We start from the raw sequence: 22,088 nt of genomic DNA on the forward strand, positions 1-22,088 counted from the left end.
TTGAAGCTCATCAAGAGAATGCCAAGAGTGTGCAAAGCAGTCATCAAATCAAAAGTTGGCTACTTTGAAGAACCTAGAATATAAGACATATTTTCAGTTGTTTCACACTTTTTTGTTAAGTATATAATTCCACATGTGTTAATTCATAGTTTTGATGCCTTCAGTGTGAATGTACAATCTTCATAGTCATGAAAATACAGAAAAATCTTTAAATGAGAAGGTGTGTCCAAACTTTTGGTCTGTACTGTATATACACACATAGTATGTGTATATGTTTAGACTATATTGTGTGTATGTAACATATAGTGTGTGTATGTATGCAGTATGTAGAGTTCATACATATACAGTATATAGGGTGCGTATGTATGTATGTAGTATATAGTGTGGGTGTCTATATGTATACAGTGTATAGCGTGTGTATTGCACAATATATAGTTAAAATCAATTATTAGTATTACGAAGAGTGTCAGTGAAGCTCTCGCTTAACATTCAGGTTTCATGTACTATAGGGCGGAAACTGACAAACAGGTTAACAAAGAAGAGACAACGAATGAGAGCATCATAGTTAGGTAAGTGCAGATATTTACTGTTAAGCTATGGTCACACATTCAGTATTGGATCAGTATTTTACATCAGTATTTGTAAGCCAAAACCAGGTGAGGAACAATCAGAGGAAAAGGTATAATAGAAACACGTCACCACTTCTGCATTTATCACCCACTTCTGGTTTTGGTTCCTACTCCTGAGAAAAAATACTGACCGAATACTGACCAAATACTGATAGTGGGGCCGTGGCCTTAAAAGGCTTCTCCAGGACTATATAACGTTCATGTCCTATCTCTGGAATAGATAAGCATTGTTTAACCCCTTCCGGATTCTTATTTTCCTCCCCTTCTTCCAATTGCCATTCCTCTCTTTTCTGCCCACATAGACGTATGAGGGCTTGTTGTTTTGTTGGATGAGTTGTACTCTTGAATGACATTTATTTTACCACAAAGTGTACTAGAAAACAGGAAGAAAATTCCAAGTGCGGAAACGTTGCAAAAAAAACGCAATTCTCCCATTGTTTTTACAGCAAACTTTGTGTGGTAGAAAATGACCTACCGACATGATTCTCCTCATCAGTATGATTACGGCGATACTAAGCTTGTACAGTTTTTTCATTATTTTAGCGGTGAAAAAAAGATATTTTTTTCAGATATTTGTAGGAAAAAAAATAGGGAGGGGGGAGAATTGTGTCATCATTTTCTAAAACTGATAATGTTTTCATTTTTCGGTCGATAGAGCTGTGTGAGGACTTATTTTTTGCTCAGTGAGATGGTTTTTATTGATTTTTGATAGATGTGACATTTTGATTGCTTCGTACAGCATTTTTTTACAGTGTTGCAGCAACAAAAAAGACACAATTTTGCCATTTTTAATTTTTTAGTGTTTATGGCGTTTACCGATCAGTTTAATTATTTTTAAGCTTTGATGGATTGGACATTTATGGAAGTGGTGATACCACAGATAGTATCATTTATTATTCTTTAATTTAAATGGGGGATAAATGCAGTGATTCGAACTAATGCTTTTTTTAATTACATTTTTAAAAAAAAAAAAAATTGGAGACTTTTTACTGTATTTGTTAGACAACTTAAAGGACTTGAACATGTGATGGTCTGATCGCTTGTACGGTACACAGTAATACCACAGTATTGCTGCAGAGAGTAAAAATCACACTCTCCTGTGAAGCCGAGCCACTGGCTGGGTATCACAGGAGCTCCATGATGACGAGCATGGAAGCCTTCATCAGCGTCCTGCCATCACTTTACATGGGCGCATATAATGATGTGCCCCATGCCGAGGCACTATTAATACCACTGTCAGAGTTTGATCGCTGCATTTAACCCTTTTAACCCATTTAACCCTTTCATGCTATGGCCATTTACTGTTTCTTTCCTCCCCTTCCAAGAACCATAACTTTTTTATTTTTCTGTCAATATGGCCGTATGAGGGCTTGTTTCCTGCATGACGAGTTGTACTTTTGAATTACACCATTGGTTTTACTACATGTTGTACTAGAAAGCAGAAAAAAATTACAAGTGCTGTGAAATTGCAAAAAAAAGCACAATTCCATTGTTTTTTATTTACCACGTTCACTATATGGTAAAACTGACCTGACAATATGGTTCCCCAGGTCTGTACGAGTATGAATATATTAAACGTAAAAAGTGGTGGAAAAAAAATTCAGAAATTTGTATGAATTTTTTTTTTTTGCTTTTGTCGCTATTTTCCGAGACCTGTAGCATTTTCATTTCTCGGGATATGCGGCAGGGTGAAGGCTTATTTTTCACGCCCTGAGCTGATATTTTTACTGATACCACTTTGGGATACGTATGATGTTTTGTTCGCCTGTTCTTGCATTTTATTACAATGTTGCGGCGGCCATAAGAACGTAATTCTGGCGTTTCTATTTTTTTTTTCTCGTTATGCCGTTTACCAATCAGATTAATTTATTTTAAAATGTGTATTTTTTATTTTTTATTGCTTGTATCAATGGGGCAAAATGGGGGTGATTTGAGCTTGTTTTTTTTTTCATATTTTTAAAAACTTTTTTTTTTTTACTTTATTTAATAGTACCTGTAGGGAACTTGAAGCTGCGATTCTCTGATCTCTTGTGCTATACATAGCAGTGCTGAAGCACTAGTATATAGCAGAAATCATGATCAGCCGGTCATGGGCTGGTGGTCACAGTAGGATTGTAATGACAGTCACGGGGGTCATCAGCAGACCCCCAGCTGTAATGACAACCCATTGGCGCTGAGAAGCGGGATGAATGACGCGCTTTTGGCCGGCACGTGTTAAACCACGCTGGCAGTGATTGACAGCGAGATTTAACTGTTTAACAGCCGCATCGCTCCACCCGTGGCTGTTAAGGCACATGATGGCTGATTAAAATCAGCCATCATGTTCAGGGAAAGATGCTGGCTCAGCGTGTGAGCCCACATCAAAGGCAGGCGCACAACATATCACATAAATATACGTCGTGAAGGGGTTAATAGATGAAAAGTCTCAGCTGTTAGAGGTAAGTTCTGGCTGTGTGTCACAGCCATTATCTGCCGGGTAAAGGGGTGGACCACCTGGTGAGCCTGCTCCATGCACCCGCTACCGCCTTGCACCGTACATGTATAGTGGATGTCGGTAAAGAGGTAATGATGGCGGTTTTATTCTCTTGAATGGTGCGAGCTGCAGTACCCGGCACTTCCATACATTCGGACGGTGACCAGGACAGACTATAAACTGTGCTACTTGTCTACTGTCCCAGGAGTTCAGGAGACCCCCTCATATTTCATGAGTCTTCTGGACATATTTGTAGAGTAAGCGAGTGAACTCAATTATCATGGGATCTCTGGAAAGGGAGGATGTTTTTCTTAACACTCATGTTACCTTGTTTATATCTGATTTTTAGGCTTCGGTCTTTCTTCTCATGTGTCTTCAGAAAAAACTAAAACAGTGAGTATACAAGGTCCTTTCTTTACATGTCACCCCCAGGTCTTACCGTCATTCTGTAACATGCTGCCTCCAGCTTTAAGATTGAAATTTCTACTTTGATACATTTTTACTAACTTATTACTAGCTAGTATAAGCCATTGTAGTCAGTATGTCTGTATTTGGGCATTTAACACATTATTCCCCCCAATGGCACAAAGCTCCAAATCTGTATAATTATTGTTACTATACAGAAAAGCCCAACATGAGCTTTCTTTTTTACATGTTTTTGCATTTTTTTTATTCTGCTTCAGCCCCTCCGTGTATTCTGCTTAACAGAGCTGAGCGGACCATCCTGTTCTTTCCAAAATGTGATTTCCCAGAAGCACACGGTTTCTCCTTGGTGCTTCAGGCCAGCTAGCTGCGCATACTCGGCCAAACTGCCTATAGAGAAATGAAGAGACAACACTGTGCATGCTCCACTGATAGCATTGGAGCCTTGGGATGGCAACATGAGGGGCAATTTCCAAAGGGGAGGATTTAAATATAAGTTGCATTGGCAGACATAAATAAACATGGTCTTAATTTTGTACATACATATTATGATTTTGGGAGTGCTTTTTTAAGTGAACGATTATTAAAACATATTTGTATTTTTACAGTGAATGCAGTTGCTAATGACCACATAATTTTAAAGGCATTTCCTTAATTTACTTCTGCAAAATCATGCACCATTAAGTCATCACATGCAGGAATGGTTTCAGCATTAAATGACATCCTGCAGTTATAGCAAATTATGTAGTAAATAATGTATTCATTCTTAACCAGGATAGTTAGATGTTATAACTATCATAAAAATATATCTTGTCTGTTACTTAAAGGGGTTGTCTTGTCATGTCACAAGATATTGATTCCTATGCTTAGTATAGATCATCATCAATATCAGATTAGTGGGGGGGGGGTCGCACCCCCGGCATCCCCAATGATCAGCTATTATAAGCTCCGGCTTAATATAAACATATGGAATAGAGTTCCAATATGTAGTCCCAGTGAATGTATAGCCGTCATCACCAGACAATGCAGGTCCTGGAACAGCTTATAACAGCTGATCTTTGGGGATACAGTATATCACAAAAGTGAGTACATATTTTATTATATCTTTTCATGGGACAACACTGAAGATGTGACCCTGTAATACATTGTAAAGTAGTCAGTGTACAGTTTGTATAACAGTTGGTGGGCCCTATAAATAACTCAACACACAGCCATTAATGTGTAAACCGCTGGCAAATGTGAGTACACCTCTAAGTGAAAATGGCCAAATTGTGCCCAAAGTGTCAATATTTTGTGTGGCCACCATTATTTTGAAGCACTGCCTTAACTCTCTTGGTAACAGGAGGGTGCCGAAGGCAGAAAAAACCGATCAAATGGCCCATTATAGTGAAAAGGATGAAACGACTTTACTGTAAATATTGCACAGGAAATGTGGGGAGGAGGGGAGCAAAAAGTACATACATTTGCATTAAAAATAATTAAAAGCAGATATGTAACATGTAAGACGCAGGTAAGACACCTCTCTGAAATCGTACTGAGCCACAGCTATAAATAGGATAAAGAGAGTGCTAACAAAGAGAAGGAGGGGACAAATTCACATGATGAATAGCATACTATTATACCTATATATCAATGTCCCTCACATCATACATGGCCACCATCGGCAGTCATTACCTTAGTAGGGAGACAAAGCCTGCATCAGCACAAGCGCCGAAATGCGCGTCGGGGTAAACACATGCTGATGCAGGCTTTGCCACCATGCTGCAACTTGTAACACTAATGAGTCACATGAAACCGGGGAGGGAAAAATGGTTAATTGATCACAATTTGGCCATTATCACTTAGGGGTGTACTTAGCTTTGCTGCCAGCAGTTTAGAGATTATTGGCTGTATGTTGAGATATTTAGAGGAAACACCAAATTTATACTGTTATACAAGCTATACAGAGACCACTTTACATTGTGTCAAAGTGTCATATCTTCAGTGTTGTCCCATAAAAACGTATCATAAAATATTTACAAAAATGTGAGGAGTGTACTCACTTTTGTGATATACTGTAGGTCCTGATGATGGTGCATCAATATCTTGTGAATGGAATGCGCATTAACATTATTATTTGTTATATCTCCACTCTATATAGGAAAAACTCTGCCACCACCACCTGGCAGCCTCTATACCATCACCGCCATCACCACCTGGCAGCCGCTTTACCACCAACGCCACCACCACCTGGCAGCCTCTTTACCATCACCGCCACCACCGCCACCACCACCTGACAACTGCTTTACCATCACCGCCACTACCATCTGGCAGCCACTTTACCATCACCGCCACCACCGCCACCACCACCTGACAACTGCTTTACCATCACCGCCACTACCATCTGGCAGCCACTTTACCACCACCGCCACCTGGCAGACGCTTTACCACCACCTGGCATCCCCTTTACCACCACTGCCACCACCACCTGGCAGCCGCTTTACCACCACCGCCACCACCACCTGGCAGCCGCTTTACCACCACCACCTGGCAGAACTATAGTTCTTCTAAGAAACAATACTTTTCACACGGTCAATGGGCTATTTAGGATAACCTCTCATAAAAAGGCGTTTCTCCAACTTCGTACATTCACCTTTGTAATCATTATGATCAGAACAATTGTGTTTTATTTTTGTGAATTCACCCACAGGTATGTTATTAACATGTATCTTGGGTGACAAGAAGTAGCCTGAAAAATCATGTTCCCAGCTGTGGGTTTAAGGTAGCTGAAATGACCTTTTTAAATAATGGATCATTTTTTAAGTTAAGGTCCAAAAAATCAATACTTGACCTATGACTAGCAAAAGAAGCAGAGGTTGTTATGGAAGATAAGCACATATGTCCTTTCAGTCACAGCAGGATGATATGTCTGACAGCAACTACACTGGTTTGAGTCTCCATCAATGTTATGCACAGAAAGGTCGACCTGACCTCAAATGACTAAGAGGGATAATTTTTGGACTGTTGTTTAGTTTAAAAAAAAAACATGAAAAGTCTGTCAGTGCGCTGTGTTGTTAAATGGGCTGTTGGTTGCTAATGGTTACCATAGTTTTCTATGGTGAGGTCACTTTTTTATCACTAAGGCTGTGTTTGTGTTAAAGATTGTGAAAGGGGTTGGATACAGTCATAAACCTCAGAAGGTTACACACGTTTTCAGGGCTCTGCAGTATAGCAATTCACTGCAAATTACATTTTTTGGAAAAATGTGTCAAACCTACCTAATTCGAATTTTAAAGCATTCGATCATTTCTAGTAATTACATTATGGACTGTATCAACCCTGTATTAAAAGCAGTCAGATTTGTTTTAGACATTTCAGCAACTGATAATCTGTTAAATACATCAGAACAGTTGTTAGTTCTGCAGTATGTTCATGGATTTTCATAAACCTTATCCGGATGGATATACAGTCAGTTTTCTTTAACATGTGAACATATCCTTACCCTGGGAAGATACAGGGATTGATCCTTTGTGGAATCAATTGATTTTATTGAACAATACACAATTTCTGGTAAAATGCACTAATTATAATCTCATTGGATTTTGTAATATATAATTGCCGTATATTTTTGTAGAAGAAAAGAATGACATTAAAAGTAACATACTTTCAAGTGTGATGAACTTACATTTAGCCACTTAGTGGCAGCATTGAGCCATTTTAGAGAAGGTTAACAACATTTTAAAGGCACACTGTTCAATAAATATGCAGTAGATAAATATTTAAATGTCTACGGTTTAATTAACATTTTTCACAAAAGTAAATGATTTGCAGTTAACATTTTTGTAGAAAAATCCTCATTGCTTGGACCAAAAATTGGACCCATATTAAAACTGGTCATGTACTAATAGGCTGAGAATTGCTAGTGATGCAACCTCAACAGTAGTACCAACTAAAGGGAGCAGGATGGCCTAGCAGCGTTCGGTCCTAGGTTCGAATCCCATCAGAACTTCTTTAAGCAGATTATATGTTCTCCCCATGTTAGTAGGGGTTTCTGCCAGGTACTCCGGTTTTCTTCCACACTGCATAGTTCCTAAAATTAAAGGACAGAAGTACCAAAGGAATAACTTAAGTGGTGGCTGTAGGCCTCCTAGAGAAACTGGGTCCATTCCAGGTTGTTCTAGTGGTGAGAATCTGTACAGGTATATGGTCTCCACATAAAAGGATGACTGCGCAGCAACTTCTATGGTTTCTTTATAAAGTCCACCATAATGCCTTTCCCAATATTGGGCTTTGAAAAGGATTTTATCCTTCTTGTGCGATCTCAGACTAAAAACATCACAGTTATTTTATATGGGCTCTTGCTAAATGAATTGCTAACCCGATGTAAAATCAGGAATCCTATAAATTTGAGAAAGTTTGGATAATCTATTGTGGAACTGCATGAATAGCAATTTTATAATATATTCTTGTTATTGATATTGTTTCTTATGGCCACAGGAGCATCCATCTAATCTGCAGGAATGTTCAAATGCTGATTTTCATTACTCAGATTTATCGCATAAGGGCAGTTCTTTTTCTGAAATTCAGCAATGGACTAAATATGCCGATGACCAGCTTTGAAATAACTTGATTTTATCTTTCTTTATTAGAAATGTTTATGCTGTATGAATCTGTAGTTGTTCCAGAAAATGATTATTATTTATTATTATAGCGCCATTTATTCCATGGCACTTTACATGTGAAAATGAAGTATTTCTCCCAGAAAATTATTGCAATTACACATGTTTTGATATACGCAAGTTTATTTCCTTTTTGTGTATTGGAACAACACAAAAAAACAGGAAAAAAAGCAAATTATATAATAATTTCACACAAAAACCCAGAACTGGGCCGGACAAAATTGTTGGCTCCCTCAACTTAATATTTGGTTGCACACCCTGTGGAATAGATAACTGCAATCAATCACTTCCTATAACCATCAACAAGCTTCTTACACCTCTCAACTGGAATTTTAGACTACTCTTCTTTTGCAAACTGAACCAGGTCTCACATATTTGAAGGGTGTCTTCTCCCAACAGTAATTTTAAGATCTCTCCACAGGTGTTAAATGGGATTTAGATCTGGACTCATTGTTGGCTACATCAGAACTCTCCAGAGCTTTGTTTCCATCCATTTATGGGTGATTCTTGAAGTATGCTTGGGACCATTGTCCTGCTAGAAGACCCATGACCTAGGACACAAACCCAGCTTTCTGACACTGGGCACTACATTGTGACCAAAAATCTTTTGGTAATCTTCAAATTTCATGATGCCTTGCACACAGTCAAGGCACTCAGTGCCAGAGGCAGCAAAACAACCCCAAAACATCTTTAACCTCCACCATCTTTGACCGTAGGTACTGTGTTCTTTTCTTTGTAGGTCTCATCCCACTTTTGATAAACAGTAGAATGATGTGGTTTACCAAAAAGCTCTATCTTGGTCTCATTTATCCACAAAACGCTTTCCCAGAAGGATTTTGGCTTACTTACATAAATTTTGGCAAACTGCAGTCTAGCTTTTTTATGTCTCTGCGTGAGCAGTGTGGTCCTCCTGGGTCTCCTGCAATAGAGTTTGATTTCATTCAAATGTCGATGGATAGTTTGCGCTGACACTGATGCACCCTGAGCCTGCAGGACTGCTTGAATTTCTTTGGAACTTGATTGGGGCTGCTTATCCACCATTTGAATTATCCTTTGTTGTAATCTTTCATCATTTTTTCTCTGCCGTCCACGTCCAGGGAGATTAGCTACAGTGCCATGTATTGTAAACTTCTTGATTATGTTGCGCACCATGGACAAAGGAACATCAACATCTCTGGAGATGGACTTGTAACCTTGAGATTGTTGATATTGTTCAACAATTTTGGTTCTCAAGTCCTTAGACAGTTGACTTGATGCCCATTTTTTGTGTGAAATTATGTCCAATTTGCCTTTTTTTCTCATTTTTTTTGTGTTGTTCCAATACACACAAAGGAAATAAACCTGTGAATAGCAAAAGATGTGAAATTGCAATAATGTTCTGGGAGAAATACTTAATTTTTCTAGAATAATTTCAAGGGTGCCAACACTTTCATTCATGGCTAAATGCACTGCTCAAAAAAATAAAGGGAACACTTAAACAACAGAATATAACTCCAAGTACATCAAACTTCTGTGAAATCAAACTGTCCACTTAGGAAGCAACACTGATTGACAATCAATTTCACATGCTGTTGTGCAAATGAAATAGACAATAGATGGAAATTATAAAGATACACTCAATAAAGGAGTGGTTTTGCAGGTGGGGACCACAGACCACATCTCAGTACCAATGCTTTCTGGCTGATGTTTTGGTCACTTTTGAATGTTGGTTGTGCTTTCACACTCGTGGTAGCATGAGACGGACTCTACAACCCTCAGAAGTTGCTCAGGTAGTGCAGCTCATCCAGGATGGTACATCAATGCGAGCTGTGGCAAGAAGGTTTGCTGTGTCTGTCAGCGTAGTTTCCAGAGGCTGGAGGCGCTACCAGGAGACAGGCCAGTACACCAGGAGACGTGGAGGGGGTCGTAGGAGGGCAACAACCCAGCTGCAGGACCGATACCTCCACCTTTGTGCAAGGAGTAACAGGAGGAGCACTGCCAGAGCCCTGCCAAATGACCTCCAGCAGACCACAAATATACATGTGTCTGCACAAACGGTTAGAAACTGACTCCATGAGGGTGGTATGAGGGCTCGACGTCCACAGATGGGGGTTGTGCTCACAGCCCAACACCGTGTAGGACGCTTTGCATTTGCCACAGAACACCAGGATTGGAAAAGTCGCCACTGGCGCCCTGTGCTCTTCACAGATGAAAGCAGGTTCACACTGAGCACATGTGACAGACGTGACAGAGTCTGGAGACGCCGTGGAGAGCGATCTGCTGCCTGCAACATCCTTCAGCATGACCGGTTTGGCAGTGGGTCAGTAATGGTGTGGGGTGGCATTTCTTTGGAGGGCCGCACAGCTCTCCATGTACTCGCCAGAGGTAGCCTGACTGCCATTAGGTATCGAGATGAGATCCTCAGACCCCTTGTGAGACCATATGCTGATGCGGTTGGCCCTGGGTTCCTCCTAATGCAAGGACAATGCCAGACCTCATGTGGCTGGAGTGTGTCAGCAGTTCCTGCAAGATGAAGGCATTGAAGCTATGGACTGGCCCGCTCGTTCCCCAGACCTGAATCCGATTGAGCACATCTGGGACATCATGTCTCGCTCCATCCACCAACGTCACGTTGCACCACAGACTGTCCAGGAGTTGGCGGATGCTTTAGTCCAGGTCTGGGAGGAGATCCCACAGGAGACCATCCGCAACCTCATCAGGAGCATGCCCAGGCGTTGTAGGGAGGTCATACAGGCACGTGGAGGCCACACACAATACTGAGCCTCATTTTGACTTGTTTTAAGGACATTATTTCAAAGTTGGATCAGCCTGTAGTGTGTTTTTCCACTTTATTTTTGGGGGTGACTCCAAATCCAGGCCTCCATTGGTTAATAAATTTGACTTCCATTGATGATTTTTGTGTGATTTTGTTGTCAGCACATTCAACTTTGTACAGAACAAAGTATTCAATGAGAATATTTCATTCATTCAGATCTAGGATGTGTTATTTGAGCATTTCCTTTATTTTTTTGAGCAGTGTATATACAGTGGGGGAAATAAGTATTTGATCCCTTGCTGTTGTGTATGTGTGTATGTAAGACAGCAATCTTTAATACAGGTAACCAGTTGATTAGGAGCATCTAACTGGTCTGTAGCAGCCAGAACTCATAATGGTTTGTAGGGGATCAAATACTTATTTCTCACTGCAAAATGCAAAAAAAAAAAATCTAATTTATACAATGTGATTTTCATGATTTTTTTTGGGATATTCTATCTCTCAATGTTAAAAATTAACATACCCTTAAAATTATTGACTGTTCATGTCTTTGTCAATGGGAAAACTTACAAAAACAGCAAGGGATCAAATACTTATTTCCCCCCACTGTATATATATACATCAGGGATCTTCTTGTGTGCAGCCATTATGAATCTGTGGGTAATACCAGTATCAACACCTGGCTAGCCACAACAGGATTTTATTCCTGTGGACACTGTAAAGCCTGTTCCAACATGGTGAATTCCAAAGATTTTAGAAATGGATGTATAAAATTAAACAACATATCACATGCTCTTCAAAAGGTGTGGTATATTTTGCAGAATGTCCGTGTAAAAAAATATACATTGGACTTACCACACGAGAGCTTCGGGTCAGAACCAGAGAGCACGAGAGAAATATCGAGAAGAGCCAGGATTACTCAAGACATTACCTGGACACTTTTTTCAATACCATCAGAGTAATCCAGATCTATTAAAAGTTAAAGGCATTGATCTGGTAACAATGGGTCCCAGGGGTGGAAACCTCAGTAAAAAAAAACGCCAAGCCTGTACAAAATAGTATTGATTAAATCGCTTTTCTCTGCAATCAAACCTCTACTATTGGCCATACAGGTAAGTATAGATTTACTTTTCAATACCCTGTATGCCCATAGTAGAGGTCTGATATCTCCAAAGTGGTGACAGATTCCCTTTAAACGGCAGACTAATAATGTAGAGAGTGAATGATATCTTTAAGGGGATGTCTCATGAGTCATGATCCTTTGTTAAGAAGAGCACCGGTTTCCAGGCTTCCTGCTTGCTGGGGGTCGGCGCACTCATGATTGACAGTTTGGGCCAGTGGCATGGATGTGCCACTGGTCTGAACTGTGCACTTTCCAATTCTCCTAGCAGAGGCATCTTTGCCTCTACAGCATCAGAGGAGAGATGTGACAGCAGCCAGCTGGATCCAGTAAACCCGCCAGCTTCAGAGCAGCGCTTATAAGCTGTATAGCAAATATCATATAGCTCTTTGCCTTGGAAAGAGTCCACCTCTGCTAGACTGCCAAGGCTGCTAGTAACCTTGACAGCGACTAGTAAACTATAGAACAAAAAAACCCTCCTTTGAGAACAGAGAGGATTTTTAATAAGAGGTAAATTGCAAAGTTGCTTGTTTTTACTTTAATAAGATGAGATAACCCCTTTAATTGCTGGAGGCAATGAATGGAAATATTGGTAATTTCCTAATATGCAGTAGAGAGAGATCAGTAATACTAACCAGTGTCTGCTGTGAGAGTATGAGCTTGAATCAAACTTTGCATCCAGTGAGAAGTGAAGAGACAGTAGGCCATTTATCTGATGTCTGAGAGGGATTACCTGGTATTCAGGTCGATAAAGAAGTTTAGGTGCACTCATATTCAGATATATATCCTACCACCAGCCTCAAGATGGAACTGGTGATGCCACCATGACAATAGATATACGTGCGGGTGGGGGTCAGTGCGAGTGGTTGCCATTTGGCACAAACCTCATGGGAATGGGGCATTATCGCCCCTGTTTGCACTGATCACTTTATCACTATCTCCACTGCCACATCTGCAGAGCAGTTTGCACAAGGCACTTTACTGAGAATACCAACATGATTCATCTAAGCTAAGTCTCTCTTATTAAGCATTCATATTGTCTTATCTGAATTTATAGGGTCTGTGGCTCCGGATGAGCCGATTAGCAGGAGAAACGCTCCTGCGTCCAGCGATACATACCTGCATCTGTACTTGAACTTAGCGGTGTAGTTGTGGGGTTGGTCTATTTGCATTTCTGATCTTGTCCCTATGAATAGGAGGGTCCAAGGACACCTCCATACTACAAATCTTAACTTTCTGGCTGACTAGTCAATCTTCTTATGCTTATTGTACTTGAAGATTGGTCTATTGTATATATTGCTATAAAGTGACATCTATTTTCTGGTTTGGTGAGGGATGCAAGAATATTCCCTGCGAAATGCCATTTTTATTACTAATACATATATACTTTTTCTGTATTTACAGCCAGATTGAGATCTATATACAGTATTATTGAATTCACAGTCAGATTGAGATTTATATGCAGTATTATTGATTGTCTGATGATTAGTGTTGAGCATTCCGATACTGAAATATCGGGTATCGGCCGATATTCGCGGTATCGGAGTTCCGATACTGAGTTCCGATACTTTTAGAATATCGAATACCGGAATTGGAAATTCCCATAATGCCTGCGCTCTGCAGTGTCTCTGAAGGATGACAAGCTGGATGGCAGCGCTCAGCTTACTGTACTTGTCATTTAGTGTTAAAGGATTTATTAAAAAAAATAATAGTGTTTTCATGCACCGTCTCTTTAAAAAAAGCCAGCCTGCAATTCAGCAGCGGTACCCGACAATTTAGAATAGAAAGAATAGAGCATCACACATAGATTAGATACATAGAAACATGTCAGTCACATATATAAGAAGTACAGTAATAGTGTTGATTACTGTACTTGTCATTTTGTGTTAAAATAAAGGATTTATTAAAAAAAAAAATTGGCGTGGGGTTCCCCGGAATTTTAGTCTCTAGCGGAGGTTAAGCAGACGGCTGGGGCAGCTGTTTGAAGTCTGGGAAGGGGGTAATACCCACGGAGCTTCCCAGGCTACTAATATCAGCCCCCAGCTGAATACCTAGCCTTTACTAGCTATTAAAATGGAGGACCCCCCATAAAAATTACGTGGGTCCCCCCTATTTTAATAGTTAGCAAAGGCTAGGCAGACAGCTGGGGGCTGATATTAATAGCCCAGGAAGGGTGCCATGAATATTGGCCCCCTCCCAGGCTAGAAACACCAGCCATCAGTTGCCCCAGAAATGGCGCATCCATAGGATGCGCCAATTCTGGCACTTAGCCTCGCTCTTCCCACTGCCCTGTAGCGGTGGCAGTGGGGTAATAGGGCTGGAGTTGATGTCGGCTTATAATGCCAGCTGACATCAAGCCCAGTTTAGTAATGGAGAGGCGTCTATAAGACACCCCCATTACTAACCCCATAGTGAAAGTTAAAAAAAAAAAACACAAACACCCAGAATAAAGTCCTTTAATTGAAATAAACACACAATTCTTTATTGTTCTAAATTAAAACATACTTACCATCACGCCCATTCCAGCTGAAGCCAATGTCTTCTGCAATAAAAGTAAAATAATAAACCAACATCATCCTTACCTTTCCATGGTTCCCACGACAGCTTCAGCTCTGCTACATTGACATGACAGGCTGGATCGCAACAGAACGCTGCCATCCAGCTTGCCATGCCGCAAACACTGAGAAGCGCAGGCATGCTTGCGCTCCTCAGTGTCTGGCTGTGACGGCATAAAGATGAGCCGAGGTCATGTCCAATGAACTCAGCTCACCTCATGCACATCACTGACAGCGTGGGAAAATCCTCCTGCTCAAGCGCTGAGCGCAGAAGAATTTTCCCACGCTGTCAGTGAAATGCATGAGGTGAGCTGAGTTCATTGGACATGACCTCGACTCATCTTTATGCCGTCACGGCCAGACACTGAGGAGCGCAAGCATGCCTGCGCTTCTCAGTGTCTGCGGCATGGCAAGCTGGATGGCAGCTTTCGGCTGCGATCCAGCCTGTCATGTCAATGTAGCAGAGCTGAAGCTGTCCTGGGAACCATGGAAAGGTAAGGATGATGTTGCTTTATTATTTTTCTTTTATTGCAGGAGCTCGTTGGCTTCAGCTGGAATGGGCGTGATGGTAAGTATGGTTTAATTTAGAACAATAAAGAATTGTCTTTATTTCAATTAAAGGACTTTATTCTGGGTGTTTGTGTTTTTTTTTTAACTTTGACTATGGGGTTAGTAATGGGGGTGTCTTATAGACGCCTCTCCATTACTAACCTGGGCTTGATGTCAGCTGGCATTATAAGCTGACATCAACCCCAGCCCTATTACCCCACTGCCACCGCTACAGGGCAGTGGGAAGAGCGAGGCTAAGTGCCAGAATTGGCGCATCCTATGGATGCACCACTTCTGGGGCGGCTGACGGCTGGTGTTTCTAGCCTGGGAGGGGGCCAATATTCATGGCACCCTTCCTGGGCTATTAATATCAGCCCCCAGCTGTCTGCCTAGCCTTTGCTAGCTATTAAAATAGGGGGGATCCCACGTCATTTTTTTTTGGGTCCCCATTTTAATAGCTAGTAAAGGCTAGGTATTCAGCTGGGGGCTGATATTAGTAGCCTGGGAAGCTCCGTGGGTATTACCCCCTTCCCAGGCTTCAATCATCGGCCCCAGCCGTCTGCTTAACCTCCTCTAGAGACTAAAATTACGGGGAACCCCACGCCGATTTTTTTTTTTTAATAAATCCTTTATTTTAACACTAAATGACAAGTACAGTAATCAACACTATCACTGTTTTTATTATAAATGTGACTGACATGTTTCTATCTATCTAATCTATGTGTGATGCTCTATTCTTTCTGTTATAAATTGTCGGGTACCGCTGCTGAATTGCCGGCCGGCTTTTTTAAAGAGACGGTGCATGAAAACACTTTTATTTTTTTTAATAAATCCTTTACACTAAATGACAAGTACAGTAAGCAACACTGTCTCTGTACTTCTTATATATGTGACTGACATGTTTCTATCTATCTAATCTATGTGTGATGTTATATTCTTTCTGCTCTAAATTGTCGGGTACCGGTGTATGCCGCTGCTGAATTGCCGGCTTTTCATGTAATACATTCTACATTATTCTTAGTTGTTTTACTTCATGTAGAATTAACCTACAAGGAAAGAAAGGGTTTATTTTTATTCCGATATTTGTGTCCCATTGACTTGCATTGGTTTCCGGTATCGGAATCGGCGATATCCGATATTTTTAGGTATCGGTCCGATCCAATCCGATCCGATATTTCCCGATATCGGAAGGTATCGCTCAACACTACTAATGATTGATATCCTCTTGAGTATCTGGGCTATTAAGATAATTGACTGTTAGGCAATGAATACCCATTAATTTCCTATTTTTTGATTTACCACACCTGTACACTGCAGGTACAGTGGTGGTGGCCCATTTGTCTTGTGGATTGAATGGTGATTACCCTTTTTTGTCCCCTTACTCTGATAATTGACTCCATCACTCTCACCTAATCAAGGACTTATAGGGTCCTTTAGGGGGAGCCGAGGAGGAGCAGGGGCGCCATTTGCATTCAAGAGGGTCCAGATTAGGGGTCAGTTTAGGGCATTGCCCCTTCCCCACTTTATGAGAATCTCTTTTTGGACTGTGAATACTTTACAGCCTTTTAACCATTTTTGTTGCTTTTTGTTTGTTTTTTTGAGGGTCAGTTACAACTGAATTTTTTATGATACTAATAAACATAAAATTTTAGGTGTATTTTTCGGTGAAATTGCTTAAATACTATACACTTCCATTATAATCTGTGATTTAACCTTGACAGCGACTAGTAAACTATAGAACTGAAAACGATTTTTAATAAGAGATAAATTGGAAAGTTGCTTGTCTTTACATTTAATAAGATGAGATAACCCCTGTAAGTGCTGGAGGCAATGAATGGAAATATTGGTAATTTCCTAATATGCAGTAGAGAGAGATCAGTAATACTAACCAGTGTCTGCTGTGAGAGTATGAGCTTGAATCAAACTTTGCATCCAGTGAGAAGGGAAGAGACAGTAGGCCATCTATCTGATGTCTGAGAGGGATTACCTGGTATTCAGGTAGGTAAAGAAGTTTAGGTGCACTCATATTCAGATATATATCCTACCATCAGCCTCAAGATGGAACTGGTGATGCCACCATGACGACTCAGAGTGGCACCAGCAGACAAAAAACAATAGGATAGTGCCTGTCCTACAGCATCTCAGTGTATTGAAAAGTCCCACTTCCCTTTTCCCTTTTCATTAGCAAGGGACCAAAAGGAGGTCTTGGTTCCCATTTAGTGAGTGTAGTACTTGAAGTTTGGAGTGGGAACAATGTTAGCTAAAATTTGTAATTATCTGTTGTGCCAGGTTCTCCAGTGGTCACTAGGCTGAGAGATGGCCAATAGCTTTTTATTCCAAAAACTGAGAGGACAGATGACATTAACAGGTTCAGTGCTTCCAGAGCACCTATATATGTATACTTTATTTATAAATGATGCATAACTTCCGCACATCCAGAATACATACAATATTTTCAAAGAAGAACAGACATTGCATACATCTACCTACAAGTACAGAATTTAGGGACCATAGGGCCAATTCATCATGTCTGGCGCTTATACACCAGTCTTAATGAAGCGTGCTCTGGAGTAAGATGTGTGTAATTCATTAAGATGTATGAGCCTCCTATTGAATTTGGTGCTTGATTTAGCTGCCGTGCAGAACAAAAGAGATGTATGCCAGTCAGTGAATGGTATACATATACATCGTAATTTACACTACCATGTTGGCATAAATTATTATAAATTTGTCGGATGTACTCGGCCAAGCTTTGCTCACTTTCTAAAAAGTTGCCGAAGTTAGCTGAGACTGGTGTAAAAACGTCAAAAATTGCAAAAATTTTACACAACTGCAAATTTTGCAAAAAAGAAAGTTTCAAGCAGTTTTCCTCCTGTCTCATACTGCTTGATGATTCGGTCCCTAAATTCTTATTTTTCACATGTCAATAATAGAGGAAAATATATTAAATGATAAAACATTGTACTCAGCATTTCTATTCAGCTGCTATCTACATGCAATAAATAAGGGAAGGAAAAGAAAGCTGTAGAAGGAGCACAGAAACAAATGGACAAGTAACAATGATCAAAATAAAGTAACAAGTTAGAGAATATGTACATAACAATATATGAATGGAAGCACAGCAGAGATCCCATTTGTAACTCTCAGGCCTAGTTAGTCGTAGAAGGCGTTTTATATAGAAATGTGCAGTAGTTCACCATTTGTGTTCAATGAAGTGGTTTTCACAATTCATATATTATGTGTGACTAGGAGTTCAGATCCCCACCAAATTGAGTAGGTAATATAGGGAATATCATTAGAAGAAATCACTTAGCAGTCTGTATGATGTTAGGCTTCTCTATTGATTGTCAATGCCTTAATATTTGTGCACAGTATTATGTTTAGGATTAAACATTAATATAATATTAGTTCATAATATATGAAGTGCACAATTCACAAGTGACAGCATTAGTGCAGACTAAAGACCATTGGCCCGATTCATCAAAGCTTTCACGCCAGAATTCTGGTGTAAAAACTTTAAAAAGTCGCAAAATTTAGACGGAACTCGAAGATGCACCTAAATGTTGTGACTTTTGGCGTTTTCATGCCAGTTTCTCTCAGCTCTGCCTAAATGGGCAGAGCAGGGTCTGGACGGGGCATCGGCAGAGGGCGTGACACCACAGCTTGTCTAATTCATGCCGAGCTGTGGCGTTCCCTGTGCCAGAAACCTCACTCTACACCTGACTGATAAAGAGCATAGAGGCCCGCGCCACTCGTCAGATGCTCCAGATTCATGAAGGGGTGTGCACCTATTCATGAATCAGAAGAGTCTGACTCCAGCACGGCCCTTCATCAAGACCGGAGTGAACAACGCCATTCTTGATGAATCGGGCCCAATGTTTTATTACTTATGCCAGACCTATGTATATCCATACATATCTGTATAGAGGGAACCTACAGTCATGTGATCTTGCCTCCTCAATTTAACTTTTGTTTCACCGTCTGCAGATCAGAATAAAAGAGGGAGCTGATGAAACTCAGCAGCAGATGACGGCAGGGTCAGAAGGCAGGAGGTTTCTTTGTAGTCTGTGACCTTGGAGACACGTTCATCTGCACAGGCGCACTCGTTTAGCTTACTTTGTTTCCCACCATTTAGAGTGGATCTGTCCGAATAATATGCTGTCCTATATAAGTGCAGCACACTGCTACTGATTGGAGCATCTAGTAGCCAAAATGGCATAAAGAATATTGCACCGTTTGGCAACTAGAAATACACTCAACGTATGTGCATACACACCAATCCATCAATCACGGTAATCATGCTGGGGCAGATGGGAGAGGCGCTCTCCTCATCAGTATACCGGACTATATAAATGATATGCCTGGCTTATTCTTTTACTTCTGACAGTCAAACAGCTCCATTTTCATGCTTTTTCTGCTACTAAGAATTAATGTAGATATAAATTGAGAAGCATATTACGTTCCAGCAGTGGTCAGCCTGTAGCTCTGTACAACCACACACACCCCTGATTGGCAGCTCGCTGTGTACACTGTACTTTGACAGAAAGCTGCCAATTAGTCATGGAGGCAAGGTTACACAATGCATTTGACTAGGAGGTAAGAGGCACCTAGTCCGGCAGTGATCATCTCCTGCTGATTAAACACTGATTTTATTGAAACAACAACACACAGCCTAGTACGTGACATCACTGGAATCAGAATCTCAGTCCCTATATCAATTTAATGGGACCATCGGAAATATCATAGTGCTGAGCTTGGCACTCCCATAAGAGTAAATGTAGCTGCAGTGTGCATGATAGACCTCTACTGCATTCACATGTTGCTCTGCAGAGCCACGGTTTTCTGGATCGGTGGGGTCCCAACAGTGAGCGTCCACACAATCGGACCACCAGCAATCAGGAAGTTATCCCCTGTTCCATGGATAGGGGATACCTTCCAACCTAGAGAATACCCCTTTAAGCAAGTAGCATGTTGAAAAAAAAAACTATTTGTAAAGCAAATGAACTGAGAATGTCCAAGTTCCCCTTTAGAGCATATAGCGTGGGGGCTTCATGGGATGGCGGCACCAACTCCACCTGTTTACTAAAGCTTAGTCTGGTTAGGGTTTAGTCTTGGTATGTCCCGTTAGTTCTCTCAGTAGTGGGCTTCATTCCTTCCCCCCCATTCCTGACTAATGGTACTTACCTTTTGCAGAATGGTTTCTTAGTCTTCAGGTGCCAAGCAGAAATGAGCGACAGGAGCCTGATTGGTGGACAGATTTCGGCGCGAAGCAGAAGAGCCTTTTTAAGCCCTGCATTCCTGTCAGGGGACTCACAACAGCCGGGATTCTGAAGAAACAGCTGCCCGCCCGCCCTCCCTTAAGTTATAAAGTCGTCATGGTATTTATTCGATGGTTCTCGCTCAGCTATGCTGGGTGGAGGCTGGATGGTTTTTAGTGTCTATGGAGTAATGAATTTTCTTGTTATTTATTGGTTTAATATTTGAGTAACCATTAATAAATACCGCGGCCTTTTATCTACACACTATGTGTGGTGTTTCAGTTTAGTTGGTAAGTTGGGAATGTTGTGAGGGGAGGAGGGGAGTTTGGTGCCTGCCATCCCATAGCATAGATAATCAAACCATGAAAACTGTTAGCCCAAACAGAGGATCCACAACCAGTCAGAGATAGAATTGGTAAAATAAAGCAAACCATATTTTGTTTTTCAAATTCATCCGTAATATCTTGTGAATGTCTGCATGTCCCGAGCTCACGTTTTAAATATCAGATAGCCAGACAGCGAAGTTCCCAGCGTGTTCTTTTTGATTGACCCTTGATAAAGTTCAAACCAAACCTTCTCCTCTTTCTTAAGCTCTACAACTGCAAATTGGTGCTTTAGGCTTTCTGCGGGGCCAGTGCTGCTGTTCTGAAGGGCAATTCTGTGCCGTCCACCGAAAACCAGATGTCCAAGTCCTTTACCGATGCCAAAATCCACACTTATTGAAAAGGCGTAAACTCCACTGTATGGTGCTGTGAAGTAGCCATCTGAGGGAAATACGTCTCCATAATTCAAATGGACATCGCTAAATTTAATCATGTTAGATCCTTCAGCTCCACTGGAAAACCCTGCACTGAAGGCAACTAGAGGATCTAAAAGAGAAATCACAAACCATGGAAAGTTCATTTTCGGACCTCATTTAGGATAAAACACACAAATTATACATTCTAGAAAGTTCTACAACAAATGTCTGATTTGTTCCTCCATAAATGGGTATATATACTGTAATTAAAGGACAGACGTACCAGAGAGACAGTGTAAGGCCGCCTTCACATGTCCTAATATTACCGATACTGGAAAAACCGGTATCGGTGCTATCCGTGTCCATGTGTCTGTGTGTAACATCAGTGTGCCGTCCGTGTGCCGCATAAGTGTAATCAACCTTTATGGCTATTCGCCCCTTCCCAGAATATTAACATCAGCCCTCAGCTGTCAGATTTCCATCAGCTGGTTAGGAAAATGACGGGGGACCCCATGCCATTTTTTTCTATTTATTTATTTAATACACGATATACAAACAGCGGGTGCTGACTCTAACTCCCATCAGCGTCGCATGGTCGTGCTGATCACAGGGAGATCAGACATCAATGATGAGAGCTGGCTTCAGCACCCAACTCTGAGGGCAGATTATCTCTTTTGAGGGCAAACGGATTGAGCATGTTGAATTACATCTGCCTGATCCTTTTCTCTCCTAACATCTGCCATTGAGAATAGGTATATGTCCCAATACACATTATATGGTGAGCCAATCTTGCCAAAACCAGCAGGTTTAGTTGAAATTAATGAAATGTATATGGTCATTTTTAGACTGTTCTGATGTCACTAATAGGCCTTGGTTAATCATAGTAAATATGGTAGGTGAAAAGGAACTCTTCACAATCTGCCTGAATA

General features: G+C 40.9%; 1 protein-coding gene and 1 long non-coding RNA gene across 2 annotated transcripts in view; one reads left to right on the forward strand and one right to left on the reverse strand.

Annotated features, from left to right (window-relative positions):
* The first annotated feature begins 458 nt into the window (after positions 1-458).
* On the forward strand, positions 459-7,158 carry LOC141271339 (uncharacterized). Its single transcript, XR_012321901.1, has 3 exons — positions 459-569; positions 3,452-3,495; positions 5,666-7,158. It is a non-coding gene; the product is annotated as an uncharacterized lncRNA (long non-coding RNA).
* Positions 7,159-17,523: 10,365 nt separating this feature from the next.
* MMRN2 (multimerin 2) overlaps positions 17,524-22,088 on the reverse strand; it is a 73,235-nt gene continuing 68,670 nt past the window's right edge. Inside the window, exon 7 of the mRNA XM_073685892.1 lies at positions 17,524-21,289. Within this exon, the coding sequence (XP_073541993.1) occupies positions 20,910-21,289 (380 nt within the window). The 3' untranslated portion in view covers positions 17,524-20,909. The remainder of the gene's footprint in view (positions 21,290-22,088) is intronic.

This window comes from Phyllobates terribilis, unplaced genomic scaffold, assembly GCF_046119375.1.
Source record: "Phyllobates terribilis strain yellow unplaced genomic scaffold, ASM4611937v1 Scaffold_5__5_contigs__length_657084704, whole genome shotgun sequence".
Classification (NCBI taxonomy): Eukaryota; Metazoa; Chordata; class Amphibia; order Anura; family Dendrobatidae; genus Phyllobates; species Phyllobates terribilis.